We start from the raw sequence: 27,748 nt of genomic DNA, 5'->3' as shown, positions 1-27,748 counted from the left end.
TTCACAAGACAATGTTTTTCATTCACTAACCACATTTCTTACTGCATTAATAATATCAACACAGTCACATTTTCCTGTGTGCTGCCTTCAGGGTTATTATGAGAGATGTAGAGACATTTGTTAAGCCCAGGTAAAATATTAAATATCACTTATGAGTGAGAGAGAGATAACAATGGCATTTGCTGCCAGCCCAAAGGTCCTTTGAGATGTGTATGAATGCATATGACTTGTTCAGCCTATTAAGCAGATGCTAGTTCAGCTGAAGTGCATGTGTTAATATTCAGACAGTTTTGTGGTAGGGTCATGGGGGAATTATGTATATATGAAAATTGCAGATATAAGCTTTGGGGATGCCTTTTAAAATTTTTATTTATTTATTTTAAGCATTGATCTCAAAGATGTATTAATACTATTAGTTTTGATTATAGAAAATGTAAAAATTAAAAAGCGATTAGGAATGGAATAAAAACATGAAGGAAAATAGTACTTAAGATTTTGAGAGAGGTTTATTGGAAGTCAAATGTAAAGATCCACCCATGAAGACACACCAACACAGAGTCTGTTCCAAGTTGGGAGGGTTTCCTAAGAAAGTCTAGAAGAAGGGAGGAAGACTCCTCATATCAGAGTTGTTCTTTTTACTGGAGGGTATAATACAGAGGTTACAATCACTGGCTACAGATATCAACATATAGGTTAAAATGTCTACATGCAGGACAATCAGCAGAACTTCCTGATTCTGAAACAAATCAGCAAAACTTCATGATTCAAAGACAAATCAGCATCCTTTTCAATGTCATTAGGTTATGTATTCATCAGTATGTAATTTGAGGAACTGAGAAAAATTTCTTTAGTGACAGGATGTTACCATAAATCACAAGACAGGTTAACTTGGAAGCCTGTTTACTTTCAAAGTAAACTGCCAAATGTGGCCCGTAGGTTATCAAATAAAATAAATCAATTAATTTTGTCTGAAGTTTTGCTTAGTCCAATAACCAGACATCGATTTTCAGTAGTTCCTCTCTACTGTTTGTTTGTTCATGTGATATTATAAACTGTAAGGAATTATTTAAAGTCTAAATATTACAACTCTTTCAATGAGAGAAGCCATATCTTAATATTTCAGCTCAGAAAATGAATGATATATTTCTTCATACTATTCTGAGATGTGAAAAAGTTACTGAGGTCTTTTTCTTTATAGAAAGACAAAATTAAGGATTTAAAAGAAAAATGAGATTTTATAAAACTAGATTTTTATTTGTGTTTTTGCTGCTCTAGATGTATAAAAATATCTGAAATCATGAAAAACAAACAAATGAAAACTCCTAATTACTGAATGTTAGTATTTCCTTTTTTCTTTTTTCTTTCAGCTTTCAGGAGAAGTGATTTTGCAAATTGCCAACGAACCTGTTCTGCCCTTTAATGCACTTGATATAGCTTTAGAAGTTCAAAACAACCTTAAAGGTAATTCTCCTTTGAATTATAGTAATTTTACCAATGAAAAATTGTTCAACTAATTTTCAACAAGGAATGAAGTCATCGATGATCTGACTAGCTATGACAGTGCTGTGCTTCCTGGAGAAGGTGATCCTGGGAAGGACCTGGAAGAATTTTAGCTTTTAGTCAACAAAAATTAGATGCACTTATGTGTGAGCGTAAAGCAGAATACCAGATTTTAAAGGATGGCCCATCTATGTTGTCAGAGACATTTATAATTCTAAGTTTTTGTTATTATTTTCAGGTTCCATATAGAATAATATAGTTCAATGATCCAATTTTTTTTTTTTTAACATTGCACCTAACAGCCAATCAGTTCAAACAAGACTGGCCTGGAAGTTTCTCTTTTGGGGTTGGTTTCTATGTGGTACAGGCCCCACTCCGTTTGACTGAGATGTTGGCTCAGACCTTAGGTCAAAGATGATAAGGAAGATACCAGGCAATTATTTCTGAGTTTCTATTTCAATTCCTTCATGTTTGAATATATAGCTCTCTGCAGAATTCTGACCCCACCCTGATAATAACCTTTACTTTCCCTTTATCTACATACGAATCTTTCAATTAGGCTCCTAATTTGTCTTCATTAACCAAATACAAAGAGCAGTATTGTGATTAAAGATTTTACCCTCCTTCTCTTTGAGTCACACATCTTCCTAACAGATCTTCAATGAGTCATTTGTGGACAACTATTTCTCAATAAAAAAGTCAATATTTTAACTGTAGAGCTGAAACAGTAATCCTTTGAAAATAGATCATTCTAAAAAGCCAAATATTTCCAATAGCTGAAAATTTAATCCTTTTTTTCTTTACCTGGATTGCTTCTTATTGTCTGAAATAGAGATTACTCTATTTTTCCCCCTCAGTACTTCTTATGGTTTTATTATAGTGGCTGTAAAACTACGACCTTGTGAACAGCTATTGGTTCCCATACAAAATAGCCTCATATTGCCCTGCTTTTTGTATATTTAAGTTAGTCTCTATGTAGTTTCCTTCTTTCCTACCTACGTCAGGATTTCATCTCACTGTTGTCAGTGTGTCTACCTGTAGCAGTCACTCTGGGCAACCAAGCATATGACATTTTGCAAAATAAGATCAAAGCAGGTATAAATAAAGGTCTAAATAGTTTGTGCATAATAAATATCATTTCTGAAAATACTTTTTAAACATTAATTTTATTTGTTCTGTAAACCATTTTGCTGTTTCTTTAGTTTTTATATTGTATACTTCAGAAAAATTTGTTGGTATTACATATAAAACTTTAAACTTTCAGAAAACAGAAGGAGGTTAACAACCTTACAATACTTGTTCATCTATAAAGCAGTAACTGTTATGCATGAAAAGAAGCCCCAAAGAGTATATTACAAAATGTTAACATTATATAATAGAATTATACATGATAAGTGGCTTTTCTGAGGCCAAAAGTGTTAGCAATACTGTCATTTTACATGCTAAAATCCATTTTTAAACAATGGGGCTTAGTCTTCAAAATTCATATATATGATTCTTTTGTGGTTCATATTTGTGATGGTTGGATTTTCAGGCTAATGTTTGAGATGTACCTCCTTCAAATCTTGTTAGCACATTGGCACATTACAATTGTCTGACATAGCAAATCTACAGATTAACATATTATTTCATCATTATAACTACTATATGAACATTTAAGTAACACGGGCTAAGAATGATGCTCAAAAAATGATCTTTTGGGTTATTACTAGAATCATATTATTAATCTGGTTTATGTGGGTGATTAAAGACCTGTTTCAACCTCTGAAGAAAATTATGATTTTTCTCCACAGAAAGTTACATGTATATAAAAATTTGCATGTAATCACCATGGACTTCACAGCATCTCCTGAATCCACTTTTTCATTCATTTAAATTAAATATTTAAATTAAATATTTATTGAGCCTCTATGGTATGCCTGGCATAGTTCCATTACCCAAACAAACAAACAAAACAAAAACAAACAGCAGCAAATTAAATAAACCAAAATTAAAATCCCTGCTCCTAAGAAATGTACCTACATACATTCCCACAGTGGAACAAAATTGGCATAAATGAAAGCAAATCTGAAATTACCATTATATTCAAACTAATATCCATCACTAAATTTCATCATATTACTTTTATACAAATTTGCATTTCCAAAATAAATGTGATAGCACAACGTAGCAGTTGCATTTCGAGTCCGGAGGAGATATCTGACCTGAGAATATAAATTTTGGATTCATCCTAGATGAAATTACTAGGGGATTGCATGTAGGGGACAGAAAAGGTCTAAGACTTCGGAGGCACTCCTACCTTTAGTAGCTGGGAGAAAAGGTACAATCTAGAAGGAGATCAACGAGGAGTGGCCAAACAATAATAGAAAAACAGGTGAATGTTATAACCAGAGGCCAAGTGGGTAAAATATTCCCAAGAAGAGGAAGTAATCTACTGTGTCAAATGCCGCTAATGGGTAAAGAAAAGGAGGACTGAGAATTGACTACTGGATTTAGCGATGTGGAAGTCATTGGTGATCTTAACAAAACCATTTTAATGGATTAGTATAAGCAAAAGCCGGATTAGAAGGCATCTGAAAGAAAATGAGGTGATAAATTGGGGATATGTGTTGGTGTCAGAGGCATAGGAACCAGAGTGACTCCACCTTGAATGAGGGCTAGGAAAATGAGGCTGGGACTTGCTGGGCTGCATTCCCAGAAAGTTAGGCATTCCTAGTCTCTCAGTGTTTATGGTTAAGGGAACAGATTGATAATGTTTACTCAACAGACCCAGACTTGGGAGTGTTCTAATATACCAACATCTTGAGAACAAAGGCATTCCTAATTTTGTTTTAAAGACAACAATATTTATTCTTGCAAAATATACTAATTAAGAAATTAATCCTTTGTCACAAACACTTATAGCAGAGCATATCTACCCATGATCTTTTTTATCCTGTGCATAAGCAAGCATTGTACCTACAGTGGACACGTTCCTCCTCTTACTTTAGGAAATGCCCTGCTCTGTCTATGGAGTAGCTGTTCTTTCACCACTTTACTTTCTTAAGAAACTTGCTTTTGATTTGCACTGCAGACTCAACCTGAATTCTTTCTTGTATGAGATCCAAGAACCCTCTCTTGGGGTCTGGTTCTGGACCCCTTTCCTGTAACAGTGGTATAAGTGGTAAAAAGCATGGAGTCAAGGAAGTGTAGCATGTTTTTATTTTGATGACAGTGATCTAATGGAGAGGTAAAATTTGCTCACATAAGAGAGTAAACCGAGAATTACTGTACTGATTTACCTAAGTAGGGGAAACACAAGGATTGAGGACTTTGCATTAGTTAGGAACTGCAGTAGACCATTCAGGCAGTTATAACAAAATACCATAGACTGGGTGGCTTATGAACAACAGTAATTTATTTCTTACAATTTGGAGGCTAAGATATCCAAGATCAAGACACCAGCAGTTTCACAAAGATTGCCATCTTTTTGCAATAACTCCACATAGTAGAAGTGTTGCGGGAGCTGTCTTGTGCTTAACAGGGCACTGGTTTAATTTTTTAGGGCTCTGGCCTCACAAACTAATCAATTCTAAAAGGTCCCACCTCCTAATACTGTCACTTTAGGGGTTAGATTTCAACATATGAATTCTGGGGGGACATAGCACTCAGATCAAAGCAGAAACACAGTAGTCCATCCATGAAAATGTGAAGGGAGGCAGAACACACAGCAGATAGGTAAATTTGGTGTTGGGATTCCTTGTCAAGTTTCTTTAGATTAGAAAAGCAGAAAATAGTTGTTTTTTTAGGAGGGCAAGAAAGTGAAAAACTATGGAAATGTAAGTTTTTGGGACAGCATTAAGAGCCCAGAAGAGATACATATTATAAATGGGAGAATTCAGCATAATTTTGGTTTTTTTCCAACCTTCAGGGGGGATGCAAATGTAGGGGAGAAAAGATTCTTTTCCTCACTTATCACTAGGTTAATGGTTGAGACACCTATCACAAAAGATACATTAAAACAAGTGTGAACTCAAAATATCTGAGATAGATCTCAGTCAACTTAGAAATTTTATTTTGCCAATGTTAAGGGTGCATCCATGACACAGATTCAGACATCAATTAATATATGTAAGATGTACATTGGCTTGTTACAGGAAGGCGGGACAGCTTGAAGCAGGGAGGGGACTTCCAGGTCATAGATAGATAAGGGACAAAAAAATGAAATCTCTTGAGTTTCTGATTCACTTTTCACTGAATACGCAATTTACAGGAATAGTCACTTATGCCTTAGTCTGGTTTAGTGAAAAAGTAGGGCAAAGGAAACAATCAGATATGTGCTTATCTCATGTGAGCAGAGGGATAACTGATTTCTGTCTGTCCTTTATCCACAAGGAATTTCCTTGTGAGGGAGGTCTACAGCTTCTTTTTTTAATCTTTGTAGCTATACTGTATAGTAATGGAATAGGAGGCAAGTTTGCCTGACAAAGTTCCCAGCTTGACATTTCTCTTTGGCTTAGTGACTTGGAGGTCCCGAGATTTATTTTCCTTTCACACAATCAAAAGGCATACACATTTATATAAGTTTTGCATGACACAGGAGGCTTCAGAAATGAAAACCCAAAGAAAGAGGGAAATGTGTGTACTTTTATGGTAAGTTTGATTAAGAGTTCCGAAGTACAATTAGAAGACAAAAAGGTATAGTCTAACTGTAATAAGTTGGGGGAATTTAGAAAGATCTCTGTTTGGATTATTCTCAGTGTCTCTGTGTCTTTGAGGACAAGGATGTTTCTTTTCTCCAGGTATAGGGAGGGTGTCTCTGGAATAAAAGTTTTATGTCCTACTTCAGAAGAAGGTCAGATAATTCATTTTTTGAGATCTAGTTTCGTTCTTGTTGCCCAGGCTGGAGTGCAGTGGCGCAATCTCAGCTCACTGCAACCTCCGCCTCCCAGGTTCAAGTGGTTCTCTTGCCTCGGTCTTCCAAGTAGCTGGAATTACAGGCATGTGCTACCAGGCCCAGCTAATTTTTGTATTTGTAGTAGAGATGGGGTTTCACCCTGTTGGTCAAGCTGGTCTCAAACTCCTTACGTGCTCCGCCTGCCTCAGCCTCCCAAAGTGCTGGGATTACAGGCGTGAGCCACTACACCCAGCAGAGACAATTCTTTTATGTCCTGCTTCAGGGAAAAGGGGCAGGAGAAGGTCAGAGACACTGTCTTGCTTTCTTGCTTCCTCAAATGCCAAGGTGCCATATTTTAGGGTAAGGTGTCCTGAGCCTCATCACAGGCATAGAATAGGCAGAGTTGGGTTTAACCAGGGCTAGACCTTTTCTGAGAGCTGCACAATGAACTGTGTAGGATAAAGAAAACTGGATGTATATAAAGGATGTATGTAATGAATGCATTATGAAGGACTGAAGTATCGTAACTGGGGTTGGAATAAAGTGAGGTTACAAAGGGAATGAGGGAGAGTGAAAAGGAGGTAGGACCGATAGACTTTATGTCTTGGTGAGATCGAAGAATTGACAACACATGAGCTGACAAGGCATGAGGCAGCGGTCGGCAAGTTAGATTCATGAAAATGAGATCACAGAAAGAGTGCAGACCTTGGTAATGACAGTGTCCAGGCCAGGGTAGGACCATGAGAGTGTGGTAGGTAGTTGCTAGCAGCAAAGAAACTAAGGAAAAGAGAGTATCTCTATGTAGATACTGAAATTGCCAAGAATTAAGAGTTGCATAAGAGTGAGTGATGATGAGTCAAGAGATAAAAATCTTCGAAGAATGAACGGGGTGATCTAGAAACACTTCATATTGTTCTTCTAGGGTGGGTGGTACAAAAGCACAGGGGAAAAAAGCGCTGCTGCCTGTGAGAGCTAACATGCAACTGATGTCCTTAGGGGAGAACTCAGTTTTAATTAAAGCAAGAAGGAAAAGAAAATATTCTCAGAATAGGCCAGGGAAATTAACAACCCTTTCCATAATAGTTACATCTAAGTGTGTGTCATCACAGGAGGAACAAAACAAAAAACAAAACGGAACTGCAATGATTCTACAGAGATTTTCACTCCAAGGCAGACGCTGCTATATACAGATGAATCTGTCCGTAAAATCCAAGGTGCTCAAATGGACGAGCCAGGAGCACTTTGGTTTCTTACAGTTATATCAGACTTCTGCCAAAAATGAAACTTTTTCTTTAGTTATTGATTGTTGTATGTGGTTAGTTTTCTTTGGATGTGAAATTCTTTGGGTCTCTCTGTCACTTTCACTCAGAAAGATGAGGTCAGACTTGATATGTACACATATTAGAAAAAACAAAGCAAAGCAAAACAAAATGTAACCAAACAAAATAGGCAAAAAAAAAAAAAATTATTTTACCATGTCCTGTGTGTAACTGATAGAATTAATATGACTTGACACCTTTCAACTATATGTTTTTGTATTTTACTTATTGTGACTTAAAATAACACATGGTCAAAGATTATTCAAATACTTGCTAAACTGTACGCATCTGTTCTTAGTTTTACCAGCTAAAAATCAAATACAGTAAAGTGCTAATGTGTGAGTAATGGAAACCACTTATCAACACCTAAATACATATTGCAGTTTTAATTTTAGCTACAATGCTAGGTAATTTCATTAGCTAAACAGAATTCCAGTACTGTGTTAAATGAAACATATAATTTTACTGCTTAATACAAGCTTAAATTGTTGATTTATTTTCTTATTTTTATGACAGTTTGCAGTGATTACTCTTAAATTCTCAATTACAGTTTAAAAAAAAAAAAAAGTGACCTTCAAGTCTGAACTATAAAACACTGTTTCTCCTTACTGCAAACAGTATAAGTATGAAGGTCTCTGAAACCCAATTGCATTTTCAACGGTGTAATTTTTACCACTTGACAACCGGCCATCTTGTTTATTTATTACACTAGTTAACTGTAGCAGCAGACCATTCTCAACTGTTCTCACAATCACCAGAAAGAAGGATAATTTACCAGTGAATAATTTGTTTGAGTTGATTTATTGGATGGTTCTTGAAAGCTCATTTTGACTGAGTGACCTTGGCTCATAATATTTGGTCAATGCCAAGCACATAATGGAGAATGAATATTTATTTGTGGTATATGGAGATATAATGTAAATAGTGATGGATAAGACAGCTGATATGCTTCAGATGTATTAATACTTGTGACAAAAAATGAGTGCAGTTTTCCGTTGGTTTCCATGGAGAATTGGTTTCAGGAACTCTCTCAAATACCAAAATCCATGAATGTTCAAGTTCCTCATATGAAATGGTGTAGTATTTGCATATAACCTGTACACATCCTCTAACACACTTTAGGTCATCTCTAGATCACTTATAATATCTAATGCAAGGTAAATAAGTTGTTATACTGAATTGGTTAGGGAATAATGACAAAATGAAAAAGTCTGCATGTGATCACTAAAGAAACCATTTTTTTCCACAAATTTATTTTCAATCTACAGTTGCTAACTGTATGGCCAAAAAATGGATTTAGAATACTACGGTACTAGTTTGCAGGGGCAGAGGAAGGTATCAAGAACAAATAAAATACAACCACACCCTTGAACCTTGGAGCAGACTAAAGAGTGAGAACATAATCATCTTAACTAAATTTGCGTTTCTCACCTTATCCACTTCTTAACTTTTAAAACAGCACTTTAAAACAATTAATGACTATGTAATGCTGATGTTTTTTGCTTAATATATGCTATTTTCTTCAGATTTCTGAATGTTAATTATTTATTAAATGACATTATTGTAAATACTGCATATGACCAAATACAGTAAAAGTAATTTTCATTTGATCTAGCTATGTACACATTTATTTAGTGCAAGTCAGACGCAGCAGGAAACATAATTTTGAACTGTGTGGCTTATCCCCACCTCTTGATTATCTCACCAAATGTAAAATAGTTGCTGGCAGCATTTCCTTCTTTTCTTTGAATAACCGACAATGAGAATTTGATCTGGCTTTTTTCTTTTTTCTATTAGCTCTGATAATTCATTAGCATCAGTCACTTCATTTTAGAAGAAAGGATAGTATTTCAAGGTGATGGTCACACTATGGCAAGCGTTCTGTGTCCTGTTAGATTTGTAGTTTCAGTTTTTAAGTGTCACTTGGTTCTGTTTTACCATTGCAAGTGATTGAGATCTAATATGTTTTTTCTTTCTGAAAAATAAAAAGTGAGTTTCCCAACTAGCAAAATTAAGTTATGCACTGTATTGATTGCATGATTCTAGTTCTCAGCCCATCTGTTTTCAATTTTGGTTTAATTAACACCAATTCCAGCTCTAGACTGGCCAATAGATATAGTGGGTCCTCAATCCCGTGCCCTCCCTCAGAAGTCCAAGGCATCCTGACTGATTTTGTTCACATGGGAATTCTGTTTCATGCTAGATTTCTAGTGGTTTGATCTGAGGTGGCATTTCTGCAACTTACCTTTTTCATTTGACAAGGAGTTCAACTCTAAAGCATTCGATGAAAAGTATCTTACCTTGTTTGCTCAAATTAATAGGGAAATTTAATAAGAGGTGGGCCATCCTTTGGGGGCAAATTCCTAAAATTACATTTAGTCTCAATCCCCATTACATTTTTATATAGACTCTGACTATATAACCATATTAAAGATTGCATTTCATTTATTGGTAATTCACACTTCTTTCAAAAATGTATTTGAGGCAGCTGGCTCTTTAGCAGAATCTGATTTTCTCCACATTGTCAGAGTTTGTCTTCCAAAGCTAGTTTTTCTTTCACATCATTTCTCTTTATGACATTATCACATAATGTCACTTAATTATTATCCTAAGCACATTGTCCCTTTTTTCTTTTATTTATCTTTTATCTCCCATTTTTTTGCTATCCACATGGTTTTTCATTGTGATCATTTCCTTCTCCACTGTGAGCACTTCATCCAAATTCCTTTGAAGTTTTCTTCTGAGTTACCTACATTTTATATGTGACACTACATTGACTGAAATCTGTGGGTGACTTATTTTTCCTACTCTCCCATCATAGTAATAGCCCATTTTACGGTAACTTTTTTTCCCTGAGGTATAGTTTTAGGATAAAACCCTCTGCCCACGACAGAATAGTACCATAATCCATTATTCTATGAGCGTTTCCTCACTGGCACACTTTTAAAAATGTTTGTTGGTTTCTTTGTTTGTGTAAAGATACTTTTAATTTTGGCTTGTAACAGAACACAAAGTACCCTTGCCACCATGTTGGTTAATTTTATTTAAGCCTTCCTTTCTTTTTCAGTGCAGGTGAAATAATTAGACTCATCTGTGATATTAAATATACAATTTCAACTTTCTGCCTCAGGAGAATGAAAAGAAGAAACTCCACCTGAATTTAATTCATGCAGGAACATTTTTGCTCATATTTCCCAAGGAGCCAGTAGCCAGATCTTGTAGTCACAAATACAACACAGTGACAACATCTATCTATAGGTCACAAAAAGAGCCTGTGGCTATATTTATACATCAAATGGACAGACAATTTAGAGAACTCACTACATGCAATGAATTGAAAATCTTGCTAGATTTGCATCCATCTTAGTTACCTGGATAATTGGATAATGTTTAGAATGCAAAAATAAGTTGCTTATTTTTTTTAAAAGTAACCAGTCTAATCCTTCTAAACCTATCACTTTGGTATCTTTGCAATAAAATTTCTGCTTTATTCAGTTTAGCTATAATTATCCATTGTTTTCTGGCATATTGCATACTTAAACAATATCTTTTTATTTATGCATTATAAAATCAATGTTAGATTACCTTAGTATCAATAGTGCAATCGCTTCCACATTTTTTCTATACCTGAGTTGTTTGTTTAACATCTTTAAATCACCAGCTGAGATGATTCATTGTGATTCATACTTTAAAAGGCACCATGAAGAATAGAAAATGTAGGATAAAAAGGACTGCTGTTGCCCCTGGCTGAAATCTTATTGGCAATTTCTTTTCTTTAGTGATACCACAAGGTATTTTTAAGATGACATTAAGTAACATACATTTTCCCCCAAATAATCTTCTATTCTTCTTTTAACCACTGTATTATGCAAAACATAAATCATACTTTTTCTTGTCACTATAAATCAGTGAAGTCTAAGCCATGATTGTGCAATTGTTAGTACCTTTAAAACTGTGGTAAGCTCATCCATACGATAATAGGTTCTGTGAAATGCTACTAAAGAAAAAGCCTACATTTGTTTCATATAAAAATGTTGTTTTAGAGGATGACCAGTACATTTCACTTTTAATTTAAAATAAAATTGAGTGCCTTTAAAAATACAGCCACAAAAAACGACCAAAAAATTGAAGTAAACTAAAATTTAAAACTTGTTGGGGTATGAAACTCCAAACAGATCACAATAGCACACAGTAAATAACTCTTTAGAACAGGAAAGTTATATATAGGCTGGTCATGGTGGCTCATGCCTGTAACCCCAGCACTATAGGAGGCTGAGGCAGGAGGATCACTTGAGGCTAGGAGTTCAAGATGAATCTGGATAAAAGAGCAAGACTCCATCTCTGAAAAAAAAAAAACTTTAAAAATTAGCTGGACCTGGTTGTGCAAACCTTTGGCTCTAGATACTTGGAAGGCTGAGGCACAAGGATCTCTTGAGCTCAGGAGGTCGAGCCAGCAGTGAGCTGTGATTGCTTCACTGTATTCCAGCCCAGGCGACAAAGCCAGACCCGTCTCTAAATAAATAAAGACAGCTCTAAATTTTTTCAGAAGGTTGGAGAAAAAACTTAATACCCAGGAGTTTACACTAAGTTGAAACTAATTGTCTTAGTTCATTTTGTGCTGCTATAACAGAATACCCAAAACTGGGTAATTTATAAAAAACAGAAATTTATTTCTCACAATTCTGGAGGTTTTAAGTCTGATATCAAGGAGCTGGCAGGTTTGGTGCCTGGTAAGCTTTCTGCTTATAAGAAGGCTATATCCTCTGGAGGAGAGGAACACTGTTTCCTACATGACAGAATGGGGGAAAACAAAGAGAGATTACCCACTCCTGAAAGCCACTTTTTAAAGGCATTAAACTCACCATGAGAAGAGAGCCCTCAAGGCCTAATCGCCTCTCAAAGTCTCCACCTTCCAATGCCATTACACTGACAATTAATTTTCAACATGAGTTTTGGAGAGAAACTTATCTATAGCATGCATCAAGTTGTTTAATACCTCAGGTAAAATGTAGTTTGTGCAGATCCCAGGTCCCGTCAGGTTACAGCATGCATAAAGTCAGTGAATACAGTCATTACGGTAGTTAATGGCCTTACCCAGAAAAGTCTTAGAGGCTTTACATGGATAAGCCATTATAAAATGACTTTGAGCTTGTAACCTGTTTTTGAAAGGTGTTTTAGGAAGATTTCTGGGAAGAAGTTTGTCACTTTAGAGGCTATTCTACGAAGCTCCAGAAGTTAAGTTTCTTACATTTGTTAAAATATTTTAACTTCCTTTAGCTCTATGAGCTGAACTGGGGTCTAAGTCCAATTTAGAGATTAAGACATTGAGCCTCAAAGGAGTTTGTGTCTTAACTGGATGTATAGTTAGTGGTAGAATTGGGGCTTGAATCTAGGTCTATCAGTTTCCAAAGCCCCCCAACCTATCTGCTACACCACACTGCCTCATGAACTGTCTCGAGTGCAGGATGCTGCAGGATGATGATAGGCTAGAAGGCAGAAGATTCCTTGAGTAGAAGGGGTTTGTTTTCTCCAGAACATCTTAGAGCCTTTCCTGAAATGGCCTGCCTAGATCTCAGTATCTATTTTGATATCTACTGACTAACATTTCTCTCTTCTTCTTTCCCTGCCTCCCTCCCTCCTTCCTTCTTTCTTCCTCTTTAATTAATATGAATACTTCTTATAATATCCAGCTCCATTCTTTCCATAATAAGCTAGAAAAATGGGAGGATTTGAGTTAGAGGTAGATTCATCCTCTAGAATAGTGAGGTCTGAGGGATGTGGATGGAAAGACATTAATGTTGTTTGAAAATGGAACACTCCCCTCAACTGCTTCAATGTAGATAATGTCCCAGAACTGTCAAGAGCTCATTTAAGATGTCCTTGACTTTAGGCAGTTTTACATCTATCTCTCAAGGTTTACTTCTTCCCTGGACACTTATCAGAGCATTCTTATACACAATGAGCTCTTCAGTCATCCTCATGAGCATTTATTTCATGTGACACTTACTGTATGTTTAGATGAATTGTGTACATTTCTAACTAGATCAGGAATTTATTAAGATTACAGATTTAGTCTTAGGTCTTTGCTTCTTTCTCAATCCTTTCAAAATAATATATGAAATAGGACTCAATAAATACATACTGAACACATGCATTTTACTTTGGGATGAAGAGAAAAAGAACAAATGCAAACTGTTTTTGTTTGAAATTTGTAAGTACATTTCAGTTGTCTCAAATAATATCAAGGTAGTTTCAGTAGACAGTCTTTACTATATTATATTAAGCTTGATTTTTAATATTTATAATAAATTAGCATGTTCTACCATACTATAAAAATTTATTAATGGTTAGCTTTTCACCGGGAGCAATGATCTAAAAGAATCACTTTTTAAAGTTCACTGTTTAATTCCTTTACCCTTTGTATTATTTCTTTCCTTGTTCTTCAGAAGTTTGAGATAGCAGCCCATGGGGGAAATGGCATCAAATTTAAAGGCACAGCAAAATAAAATTAGAAATCCTTATTAAAGTGTATATGAGGAGGAATATGGAATATGATACATTGGGTTGGGGGGTGCAGGTCAAAGAAGTGAAAAAGAGTAATATCTCCGAGGAAAAAAAATAACTGTAAAGCTGTTACAGTTTTTTTTCCATGCCTTTAAAAAATGGGTTGGTAGTAACTTGTGTTTAGTTTTTGTATTCTAATACTACAAACTTGTATATATAGTGATTTATGCACTTAGAAACTTACATGATTATTTTCTCCAAGGAAGCTGAAGGACTGTAGTATTAAGTAATTTATTCATGACTACATTGATAGTAATTAAGTAAACCAGGCTGTAATCTATCTTTTGATATCAAGTCCTTGGTCTTTAAATTCCATGTATATAATTAAAAAAAATAATTGTATTAACCCTCTCTGTGAGAAATGTCTAATTTCCAGTTAATTTCCTTTGTTCGAATGTGCTTATTATATTCTAAACCTGAACTGTGAACAGCCTCAATTTGTCCTGTACCTTAAGTAAAGTTTTATATAATCTTAGTTTTTATGGGGTTCTTGTAGAGGATATTTTAACTCAATTTAATTTAATTTAACTTATTATTACCCTACAATAGCCTCTTTTCTTTTAAATATTTTTCTTTTCTTTTACAACAATAATGGATTTTTAGTAAGAAAATAAATAGCATTTGTTGATGCTCCTTAAGCACCAAACATCTCCCTGAATGATTTTGTAGACATTGTTTAATATAATAATAAGTTTCAAAAAAGGCCTCTCATAATTCAACATTCACTCAACAAATTTATTCATAAATGACTACCATAAAACAGATATTGTGCTATGATCTGGGGATACAAAGAGAAATAAAATGTATTTGCCGATGATATAGGGTTCTTTCTAGTCAGAAAGAGAAGAGAGACAAGGCAGATAAGGATACAAATATTGCAGCTGCTATGATAAAAGTATATAAGTTAATTTTTAATTGATTAAGTGGTGTGACTTGCACTTTTAGGGACTAGGGAAATGGCACTGAAACAGACACAAACCTCTTCTCTCACAGAGCCAATATTCTAGTAGGGATCCTAAGGAGCATGAAAGATCAATCATTTGGGATCACAAAAGCTTAAGTGGGGAAGGTAACATTTCTTTCTGGTATTATTTAAAAAACAAGCAGACCGGGCGTGGTGGCTCACACCTGTAATCCCAACACTTTGGGAGGCCGAGGCGGGTGGATCATGAGGTCAGGAGATCAAGACCATCCTGGCGAACATGGTGAAACCCCGTCTCTACTAAAAACACACACAAAAAATTAGCTGGACATGGTGGTGCGTGCCTGTAATCCCAGCTACTCAGGAGGCTAAGGCAGGAGAATTGCCAGAACCCAGGAGGCAGAGGTTGCGGTGAGCCAAGATCGCGCCATTGCACTCCAGCCTGGGTAACAAGAGCAAAACTCTGTCTCAAAATAATAATAATAATAATAATAATAATAATAATAATAATAAATAAAAGAACAAGCAAGCTCTAATTGACACACAAATGGCTACTAGAAATCCTTGGAGCATGATTTATATATCAAAATGATTGAGTGAACATTGAAAATAGAACTACTTTTCAATGTGTAACCTCATACCCCTGAAGTAATGCATATAGGGTGTTGTGAGTGGCTGGTTTCCACTATCAGGGTCCTTTCTGGAGCTAGCCAGTTCCTAAAGCTGTCAGTTCTCTACATCTGTACAACCGTCAAAGATAAATTCATTTAGAGCTAAATAAGGTAGAATGGTACAATTTGTCTCACTTGATTCAGTAGTAATGTGTTCAATTCTGTAGCGTACGTTCGATCAGAACAGATTTTTCTTTCTTAAATGGAAGACTCTCAAGGATGTCGAACTTGCTTTTACTGTTGTTCAATCTTTCTAGCATAATTTAAATGTGCTATAGCCATCTTATTCTTGCCTTGTGCAGAGATATTCCCTTGAAGTTATCTATACATTAACTTTGGTGAACCATCAAAATTTACAACAAACTATTTTCATAAAATGACATTGAGTAAGTTTTTCAGGGGCAAGATTTTCTAAATGGCCTACACATTCTTGCAACCGCATTTTGTTGTAAAATCAAACAAAATAATTAAAGAATGTGAAATGCACTTTGAAAACATCAAAAGCCAAAATCTTTTGAACTCCTGCAATTGATTTTATTTTTATTGTTAATTTCAGTGAACAGGGAGCTAGATATTAGTTTCAAGAATTATTTCTCCTTCAACCACGTTTTCAAACTAGATTTTGGGATATTAAAAATTAGCAAAAATGACTGTGTTCTCTAAGAACATTTCATGTAAGCCTACCTGTGAATCTCTTTGTAGCCCTTATAAAACTAATCTCTTTGCATATCATTATTTGTTATCAGATTTTTTTCTAAACATACTTTATTGAACCTACTTTGCTTATTTAGTAAACAATTATTGAATGTCAACACTGTGCTGGACACTAAAGAATTTTACATGTAAACCAGTCTCCATCAAAGGAAGGTGAGAATAAAAAATATCATTATATTAGAGATTGGTTATTCTTTGACAAACATATTTAATGTTATCAGTTATACATCTAATCTAGTTTTTCTTTTCTTAGCATATCATCTCTCTGTAATCTTTCTTAAACTTAAATATGTATAGAATAATCTGAGTAGCATATTAAAATGAAGATTCTTGGTTCTGCCTCCAGAAAGAATCAATAGTTCTGGGAATCTGCATTTTCCTAAGGACCAAGCATTATGGGAACTGGTAACCTTGGACTTTACTCAGAGAGAGTCCTTTTGTGATAGTTCCCTTTTGCCCAGGACTTCTCCTAGTGGAGGTCTCAGCAGGCCTCCGTTCATCACGCCGTCTGCCTGTCTCAATGTTATCCTTCCAAAACAGCCAATTTAGATTATCCAGCACTACCTTCCTTCATTACCTTGACTTGAAGTGATCCTCTGTAGTGATGTGCCAGCCTTGTTGAAGTCAGTTGTGTTTAGTCTTCTGAGAAGGATGCCAGTAATTGTTGTCTCACTTAAAGGCTGATTCTAACGGTGAGATATCTGGAAGAAGATGATGAGGGAATGCACCTCTCATGACATGATAAGAGAATGATTTTAAAGAAGGTCTTGAATAACGTCAGCTGAGAACCACTTACCTGTAGGGAAAACTGAACAAGTATTAATCATTTAATCCTCCTAACAAATCTATGAAGCAGGTACTGTTATTGCATTCGTTGTACAGATAAAGACACTGAAGCTCAAAAACATTACCAATATCACATAGATTCTAAGTGGTAGAGCAGGAATTTAAACTCAAGTGGGCTGGCTCCAGAATTCAGTGGACCACTATACGAGTGTTGCCTTTCTCTTAGTCAAAGGAATGTCCTGTGGAACCTTTGCTATCACCATTCCTTTCAGAATGACTTTTAATAAATTATACTAACAATTGGAAAAGAAACAAAAGCACAAATCTCTAAAGTAAAACAAAACAAGGCAAATGCTACATAAAATAGTTTGTGGTGTATTTTTAGGTCAAAGATGTATTTCAACCTCACATTACAGGACATTTCTACTAAAGAAAAAAATAACCCAAAGGACACATGACAACATATGGTAACATATCTCAGGTTTTCAAGAGAAAACATAACAACTCAATTTTTATTTTCTTCCCTGAAATACAGTTTACTCTCTGGTGAACATAGTTTTTTGAGTCAGAAAGATCAAACTTCTAATTTTGCCCTGTTGTTTACTTGTATGATAACCTATGACAATTTGCTGACCTTACTTAATTCTCAGATTCTCTGAAATGTATGTGACAAACAAGGTTGGGTCAATATTGAAGACACAGTGCCTGGAATATAGCGATCCTTAAACAATCAGAACTACCTGTTTACTGTTGTTATTGTTATGAACAGTGATAAATTTAATTTAGTAGAATAGTACAATTATAGACAGAATGCTTTGAACACAATAAATATATTCTCAAATTTTACTTGGTGCTGAATCTTTTTCTTGGACAAGTAAGGTTCAAATACATACAGTCTTGCTTTTGTCAAGTGACAGAAAGAAGAGAACTATTAATGACAATTCCCTCTTCCTTCTTCAGTGGTCTGCCTGGTTTATAACTTAAAGTCCTGATTATAAAATGCTTATTTTGCTCCCTTGAGAATGTCTCTTCTGAGATAGGCTCATTTATCTTCAGCAGGTGATCAACCCAACACTCATCAACTGTTAGCCATGGCATCACGCCTGCGGGAGAGTGCTGAACTTTTTCAGTCTGATGAGATGCGACCTGCTAATGATCCCAAGGAGAGAGCACCCATCCGCATCCGGATGCTGAATGACATTCTTCAAGACATGGAGAAAAGCTTTCTGGTGCAGCAGGTGCCACCAGGTTTTTATAGGTAGGATGCATGTCTAAAAAAAGTATACTTTTTCCCTAAATTAAATGTTTATGTGTAACTTTCAGAATATACACCTTCTATGAACATAACAGTATTTAAAAAGAAACTATAAAGCAGTTACTCATATAAGTAACTTCACCCTCCCGCAAAGAAGAGTTAAACTGCATAGATATAGAATAATGGAAACCTGGCTTAGCAGTAGCATAGAGAAGATGACTAAGAATTTTCTTACGTCAATTTCAATATGAATCTAATTTTATATGGTCAATGAAAAAACAAATGGAATTATAGGTTGCACTGAAAGAAATATACTTTCTTGACTACATCAGGAGATACACCCATGTCATATTGTCCTATGACGATCCCTTCTAGATTAATGTGTTTAATTCTAGATACTACATTTTATGTTGGGGTTCAATAAATTTAATATTTAGGAGAAAGTGGGATCTAGATGGATGTTGAAACAACTGAGGAATTAGGCTTATTTGGTTGGAGAGTTACATGGAGTGCTTTCTGAAAACATTTTAACAATTATATGGAAGGGGGATTAGATACAGGCTCAGAGGATAATATGAGTGCAGTATAGTTTTGTTTTTTAAGTTCCTTATATGGTAGAGGGTAAATAAAGAAAGATGAAGTTTAAAAGATTATGGTACCCATCAGTCATCAGAAAAATACAAATTAAAACCACAATGAGAAACCCTCTCACACCAGTCAGAATGGCTATTATTTTTATTTATTTGTTTATTATTTTTTTTTCTGAAAATCTAAGTCTTTTATTCAATGATGGCAATATCCAATTTTGGTTTTTTTTTTTTTCTTCCTATGTCTTTTTTTAAAAAATTTATTTATTTTACTTTAGGTGCATACTATATCTGGCATTTCTCCCCATGTTATCCCTCCCCACCCTCCCCTCCCTCCCCACCCCCTGCTGTCTCTCCCCTACCCCCCACAACTGCCCCAGTGTGTGAGGCTCCTTTTCTACTATAAAGACACATGCACACATATTTATTTATTTTTATACTTTAAGTTCTAGGGTCCGTGTGCAGAATGTGCAGGTTTGTTACATAGGTATACACATGCAAATGGCTATTATAAGAAAGTCGAAAAATAAGAGATGGCAAGAATGCACAGACAAATGCTTATACACTGTTTGTACAAATGTAAATTAGTATAGCCTTTCTATGTACTTGGAAAACAGTATGGAGATTCCCAAACAACTAAAAATAGAATTACCATTAGACTCAGAAAGTTAATTGCTGGCTATCTACCCAAATGAAAACAATTTTTTATATCAAAAAGATACTTGCATTCATGTTTATCACAGTACTATTCACAATGGCAAAGTCGTAGAATCAACCTGAGTGTCTATCAACATATGATTGGATTAAAAATATGGTACATGTACTTTATTCTCCGTATTCTATACTAAGCAGTCATCAAAAGGAATGAAAGCATGTCCTTCCTGGCAACAGGAATAGAGCTGGAGGTCATGATCCTAAGTGAAATAACTCAGAAACAAAAAGTCAGATACCACATGTGCTCACATATAATTAGGAGATAAATGATAGATGCACATGGACATGCAGAGAGAAATAGAGACTGGGACTGCAAAAGAGGGAGAGTTGAAAAGTTACATATTGGGTACACTGTTTACTATTTGGGTGATGGGTACACTAAAAGCCCAAACTTCACCATTACATAATAAATTTATGTAACAAACCTGCACATATACCTCCTAAATCTCTAAAAATTTTAGAAAAAGATTATGGCATATTTAAACAGTTTTTATTTAACATAATTCTATGAGACACAACATATAAATGTATACCTTTCTGTTTAATATATACATACATAATGTGTGTATTTATATGGCATACTTAATATATGTATGTGTGTTTATATAGTATACATATATATATTTACGTATATATATTCCGTGTGTGTGTGTATGTATGTATAAGTTTATGTAGTGTGAAAGTCTAAATTTGTGACCCTTTAAGAATGAAAGTTCTGGGCTAAACAGTCCTCCTACTTCATTCTTTCCCCAGTATCTCTTTGCCTCCTGCTGCTTCTCTGATATACTCTGGACTAGACATAATATGTATAAACAAAGGATATAATAGAACCAAATAATTGATGTAAAAGTATACAAATCTTAATTATGTCTGGATGTGGTGGCTCATGCCTGTAATCCCCACATTTTGGGAGGCTGAGGCAGGTGGATCACCTGAGATCAGGAGTTTGAGACCAACCTGGCCAATGTGGTGAAACCCCATATCCACAAAAAATACAAACAATAGCCAAGTGTGGTGGGGTACACCTGTAACCCCAGCTACTCAGGAGGCTGAGGAAGGAGAATCGCTTGAACCTTGGAGGCAGAGGTTGCAGTGAGCCGAGATTGCGCCATTGCACTCCATCCTGGGTGACAAGAGGGAAACTCCATCTCAAAAAAAAAAACCAAACCAATAACAATAACAACAAAGAGAAATCTTTATTACGTGTGAGTAAAAAATAAAAGAATAAATGTGATACTTTTATAAAGTAGTGAGAGCCTTATCATGGCAGACATTAAAATATAGGCTGGGTGGCCATAAGCAAGTATTTGGACTACATGAGGTTTAAGGTGCCTATTATTGCTAGTTCTGTGATCTCACATGTCACTTAATCTTTCAACATCTTAATTTCTACATCTACAAAAGGAGATGATGGAATGAGACCCCTCTATAATATATGACATTTCCAAGCCTGATATTTGATAATTTTCCTTTATGATTTTAAACTCAAATTCACATTTAAAATCCATATGTTACATATTTTTCCAGTATTATGACTTTACATTATAAGTCTTTGGAAAATATACATTATTATAATAATATATACGGTTAAGACACTTGGTATGCTCCTTGTATTTTTTTTAAGTGTCAGGGACGTAGCTGTCACCTTAAGTTACCTTCCCTGATGAGGTATATTCTAGTGGTGGGAATGGGAAAAAGAAGAACAAAATAATTAAATAAATGTAATGATGCTAGATGTAATAATAGCTAAGCAGAAAAATTAAACCACATTATTAAATCTAGCATTATTCAAAGTCATAAAGTAGATAACTTGTTTTTAAAATATAGTTTGTAAATTATTCTATTTCTTTTCCTTTTAAGAAAAATTCAGAAATTAATACAAATTATATGTAAAGAACATAGCTTTGCATATTATAATACAGCAAACTTTCTCCATTTGTCTTTCTTGGTACTTGCACTGGATACGGAAGACCCCTCTATGGTCTAAATCACGCATCTGGTAAACTTTTTATTATCCATTCAAAACTATTTATGAACACCATTTACTTTATCATGCATTTTGGGTAGAAAAGTAAATATTTATCTGCCCTTGAGTTAACAATGATTAAACAAGTGATTTTTTTCCTGTTAGTAATGTAATTGCAGTATACCTTGCGTTCTCATTATGCAAGCCTCAAAGTATTGATTACAATAGTGTTCTAACTCATGTAACAAACTTTAGGGCTGAAAATTTTTGGTTCATTATTTTGGAATTGTGCTAAACTATTGCTATAGTTGTTGAAGGAATATATGTCTACCATTCTTTTCCTTAGCTCTATTAATTTATACATATATATTAATTTATGTGTGTGTGTATATATATGTATATATACTATAACTGTGTAAATAGTTTCACTGAGATGTAGCTGACTGACCTTTATCTTGGGGTTGTCATGAATTTGTACTTCATTTATAAAATACATAGCAAATTATTCTACTTCATGTTTTTTTCTTGATAGATGATTCATGTTTCTAAAATTATTGATGCAAATATTTCAGAATTACAATAGGATTTCTACTTTCAATGTTTATAAGCACATTCTTAATGGGGAAAGAAATATTCAAAGTAAAAATCTGAGTTTAAGCAAATGAAAAGTAGATTGATTATTTATAGCTATAATTATATAGAGAATAAAATTGTTAATTACATTGTACAAAAGAACATTTGGTGAACAGGGTTCAATTTTTTTTTAATGTTAAGCAGCTTTGGAGATGTTAGTCACATAAGAATCTCACTCTCTAACCCATTGGATATATAGAATCCTCATCTGATACACAAGAAAGAAGTAAAAAGTATTTGTATTTAAAAAATATTCTTGACAGAACTTTGCTGTATAAAGCCAAATACTTCATTTTGTATTTAGATCATGTCCCAAAGAACACCATCTCAATAAAAGTGCCACTAAACATTGGAATATATATATATATTTTGGAATATGCAGAATAATATTCCCAAGGTCTGGCAACAAGAATTCAAGGATTCAAAGATTTTTAATCCTATGATGTTGCATCTAAAGCTAGATCTTCACTATGCAATACTGCTGGGAACCAGCAATATAAGATCCCGACCTTCAAAGAGCTTAACCTAATTCAAGAGCTAAAATATACTATACATCAAATACTTACTGCAGATTACTTATTCAAATGGCACAAAGAACACTACAGCCACAAAGTACTTTTGTTATTCGGTGAAGAGAGAAAGTATTCTCTTGCGGTAGTCAAGAAGACTTTATAGTGAAAGAGAAAGATGTATTTGGGCTTGAGGGAATGATAACATGCCCATTTCCAAGAGGATCGTTTGAAGAAAGACACAAAGGAGAAGTTGTGTGCGGTGTGCTCAAGAGTGAAGTACAAAAAGTAGAGTAGTTTGAATGGTTATTGGGTTCGTGGTTATGGAAAGGAGGCAGGATCAAGTTGTGGAGTCCCTTAAATGCTCTGTTGAGAGGTTTGGGCTTTCTTATTCATGGATGCAAAAAAAGCCACATAGAAATAGGTGTTATTAGGAGGATTTATCTGATGCTCCTGAGAGGGTGCACTAGAGTTAGGAGAGAGCAGAAACCTTTACAAGATTGTGGGAGTAGGAAAGGTGTGGGGTGAAAAGAACATGATTTGGCATGTTGGTGTCAGGAATGAAGAGCAAAGGGCCAATGTAGGAAGTGGTGTTTAAGGATTTGTTAATTTAGTGATTGTCTCTAAGAATCTCATTTCAAGTTGTTTTTAGAATTCCTCTAGCTTTAGGTGGGAAAAACAGGATTGAGTACTGGAAAGGGCCTCCTCTCTGTCCCATCTATCGAGTCATTTAGGTAAAGCACTCTGTGTCTATGTGTAATTATGTGAAGATCTGTGGATAAAGATAATTTCTAAAGTCATTTTCAGCTCTACAGACTGAGTCAATGGACACTCACTATTAAGCCTCATAGCCTCTATTTTCAAGGGGACATCTAATCCTGAGTAAGGGGAGAGGGAAAGGGCACAAGGATAGACTGCAATGCCATAAATGAAAAAGCTGCAAAGTACATGGGAAGTACTGAACTTGGTCATCAGTAAAGAGCCAGCAAAACAGTATCTATGCTCAGGGACCACATAAGTGAAAGTATGTTGAAAATTACAAAGCATCACAAAAATATCACTACTATCAAATCTAGCAGTGTAAAATTTGACTTGTTGCTCTTGAGCAGATGTAGGGAATCCATGAGCCCCACACATTACTGTTCCAGAATGTAGGGATCCATGAGCCCCACATTGGGCACCAGAATGTGGGGAGCCAGCTCCACATCACCTGTAGGTACCCCGAGTTCACTGGTAACAAAGGAATGAGAGAAAGAAAGATTAAGAGAAAAAGTGGGACCAGGGGGCCATCACTTTATTACTCTGGTGGAAGCAGTAAAGGTCCCGAGCTCTGATCATCCACACTATCTATTGATTGCAATCACTTTGATCTATAGGGTAGGGGTGGAGTGATGGTGGAGTGAGTCAGTGAGCCGGAAGTGAATCAGTGAGCCGGAACTGGTGTGTCTTCTGAGGATTGATAACAGTGGCAGTTTGGGGTTTCACAAAACAAGAACATGTGGTATCTTTAGCTTATTATCTATGTACAGCTGGTGGAACACCAACCTTACAAGGAGCCTACAAGTCTGGCTACATCATAGTGCTACGAAGGGTTTTTACATCCTTGAGCACAATGTTTATGGTAACAGAGCCGAGGTCACCCTGCACCGGAACATAAGGCATGGAGAGGCCTTCCGAAGTTTGTTGTTCCTTGTTTATATGTTGCTCATTACAAATTTATGTAGACACTCTGTAAGTCCTTTCTCCTTTGCTCTTTCTCCCAACAAGTAGAGAGGTGATTACGTATATTTTCTCAAGAATTCCAAATCTTCTATCTCACTCTTTCCTTTACAGTCATTCCAATAGGCAATGCTGTACCACTCCTGGGTACTGGGAGGATATTTCTGGGCATCTGTGTTTTGCCATTAGATCCTTTTTTACTCCCTGTAGTTATTACTCTACAAAAGCAGAGCAAGGACTCTGACCTGGTAAACATGCACATTCCCACTATAATATGCTTTTCTTAAACAAATTGATAGTCTTTTCTTTTAAAAGCAGGTTTAGACTTAGAAAATAATTGGGAAGAAAGTCTAGAATTCTCACATGACTCCTCAGCATCCCTCCTCCCAGACACAGTTATCTCTATTGTTAATATCTTGCAGTAGGGTGTTGGTACATTTGTTCCCATGAACCAATCTTGATACAAAGTTGGTGAGCCAATATCGATACAAATTAAAGTGAATAGTTTAATATCAGAGTTTACTCTTTACGTTGCTGATTTTTTTTTATTATACTTTAAGTTCTGGGGTACATGTGCAGAACATGCAGGTTTGTTACACAGGTATGCACGTGGGCTTTGACAAATGTATAATAATATGTACCCACCACTGCAGGGTCATATAGAATAGTTTTACTGCTCTAAAAATCTCTTGTTCTCCACCTATTCATTCCTCCCTATGGAACCTCTGGCAACCACTGATCTGTTTGCTGTCTCCATAGTTTTGCCTTTTCCAGAATGTCACATATTTGGAATAGTATAGTATGCAACCTTGTCGGATTGGCTTCTTTCACTTAGCAATATGCGGGACATTTTCTCCATACTCATTTCTTTTATCATTGAATCATATTCCATTGTATAGCTGCACCAGTTGGTTTATTCATTTGTCTATTGAAGGCTATTTATGTTGCTTTGCAGTTTTGGCAGTTGTGAATAAAGCTGCTGTACATATTTTTGTGCTTTTGTGTGGACATATTTTTCCATTTATTTCAGCAGATACTAAGGTATATGATTGCTGGATAATATGGTAAGCCTACGTTTAGTTTTGTAAGAAACAGCCAGACTGTCTTTCAAAGTGGCTATACCATTTTTTCATGCCCACCAATAGTCAATGTAACTTTCTGTTGCTCCACATCTGCATCCACATTTGTTGTCAGTGTTTTGGATTTTAGCTATTCTAATAGATGTACGTCGGTATTTCATTGTTGTTTGAATCTGTAGTTCCCCAATAATATATGATGTTATGCATCTATTCATATGCTTATTTGACATCTATATATTTTATTTGATGTGATATCTGTTCAGTTCTTTTGCCCATTTTTAAAATTGAGGTTTTTTTCTTATTGCTGAGTTTTCTTTTCTTTTCTTTTTTTTTTTTTTTTGAGACAGAGTTTCGCTCTTGTTACCCAGACTGGAGTGCAATGGCACGATCTCGGCTCACCGCAACCTCCGCCTCCTGGGTTCAGGCAATTCTCCTGCCTCAGCCTCCTAAGTAGCTGGGATTACAGGCACGCACCACCATGCCCAGCTAATTTTTTGTATTTTTAGTAGAGACGGGGTTTCACCATGTTGACGAGGATGGTCTCGATCTCTTGACCTCGTGATCCACCCGCCTCGGCCTCCCAAAGTACTGGGATTACAGGCTTGAGCCACCGCGCCCGGCATTGCTGAGTTTTCAGACTTATTTTTACATTTCGGACACTAGTCCTCTATGAGATACATGTTTTGCAAAAGATTATCTCTCAGATTATGGCTTGGCTTTTCATTCTCTTAACAGTACCTTTTGCAGAGCAGAAGTTGTTAATTTTAATGAAATTTGAAAATTAAATTATAATTTTAATAAAATTCAGTGTAACAACTTTTCTTTCCTGTGCTTTTTGTGTCATACCTAAAAAGTCAAACCCAAGATCACCCAGATTTTCTTTTATTTTAACTTCTAGAATTTTATAGTATTGCATTTTACGTTTAGGTCTATGATCCATTCTAAATTTACTTCCATGCAGAAGATTAGGTCTGTGTTTTGATTTTTTTTCTTTTTTGCATGTAGATGTCCAGTTGCTCCAGCATTGTTTGTTAAGACTCTCCTTTCTCCATTGAATTGCCTTTTATTTGTCATAAGATATAGGTTTAATAATGCTTTTTGCAATTAGCATCTCACTTGTCCACATTAGAATAGCTTTCAAAATTAAGAATACCAAATAACAATGATATTATAGGAGAGCACTGGACTTGGGATTTTTCAAAGTGAGAAGAAATTTGAGACAAAAAATTGTCTTTTTCTTCTTAGATTATCTGCAGCAAGATAATTAGCATCTCTGAGCATCAGTTTTTCATCTCCTAAATAGATTTCAAAAGATTATTAATACTTCAGACTCTGATAATGTTCTCATTTCCTAAGCTCCCTCATATCACTATAAACCAAGGGAGACATACTTAAAAATTCAGTAATACAAGTTCTGTTTCCCCAGAATCGTAGCAGTGAAGTAGTTCCTTCGTGTTTAATTTTCAGTATGTTGTCCTTCCCTTTCTTAAACCTTTGCTAATTGCTTGCCAATTGAAGAGTTGCGACATCTCATAGAAAATAAGGAGTTTGAAAAGGGACATTAAATATGCAGTTTAAAAAGAGTAAATAAAGTATCTAAGTAGCACTAGCTTCTAAAATAAATCTGAGGACTCTAAATGACAACCTTCTCCAGTAGAAAAGAATTCTCTCAAATCGCTTTCTTTATGTGTCTGAGGAATACTGTTGAAAGCATCATGGCCTTCTGGGGCATATTCTCCTATATGTTTTAAGGTTTGACATTTGAACCACTTTTTAGATTTTGGCACCAGCCATTTTGTGATTGAAACTTAATATATTTTTCAAAAAATGCTTCTTCCTAGCTTATTTTAGCAAATTTCAGCAAGATTTCCAGGCTTGTCACAAAATATTCCATTATTTAAGGGTATGAGTCCTTGCGGCTACTCTTATGTCTC

At 35.3% G+C, this 27,748-nt stretch overlaps 1 protein-coding gene and 1 non-coding gene across 9 annotated transcripts in view; both read left to right on the top strand.

Moving 5' to 3' along the window:
* The window catches only part of NAALADL2 (N-acetylated alpha-linked acidic dipeptidase like 2), a 1,216,540-nt gene that overhangs the window by 1,151,529 nt on the left and 37,263 nt on the right, over positions 1-27,748 (top strand). For 7 of the 8 annotated variants that reach the window (XM_064378623.1, XM_064378621.1, XM_064378622.1 and 4 more), the window contains 2 exons: positions 1,368-1,461; positions 18,409-18,610. In XM_064378623.1, coding sequence (XP_064234693.1) covers positions 1,368-1,461; positions 18,409-18,610 — 296 coding nt within the window. The remainder of the gene's footprint in view (positions 1-1,367; positions 1,462-18,408; positions 18,611-27,748) is intronic. The other variant, XM_064378620.1, reaches the window with a different exon arrangement.
* LOC135275973 (small nucleolar RNA U13) lies at positions 2,995-3,100 on the top strand. The gene has a single exon (XR_010343553.1). It is a non-coding gene; the product is annotated as a small nucleolar RNA U13 (small nucleolar RNA).

This window comes from Aotus nancymaae, unplaced genomic scaffold, assembly GCF_030222135.1.
Source record: "Aotus nancymaae isolate 86718 unplaced genomic scaffold, 86718_ANA_hifiasm-v0.15.2.pri h1tg000019l, whole genome shotgun sequence".
Classification (NCBI taxonomy): domain Eukaryota; kingdom Metazoa; phylum Chordata; class Mammalia; order Primates; family Aotidae; genus Aotus; species Aotus nancymaae.
The sequence above is the reverse complement of the archived record's forward strand: the minus strand, read 5'-3'. Positions and strand labels throughout refer to the sequence as shown.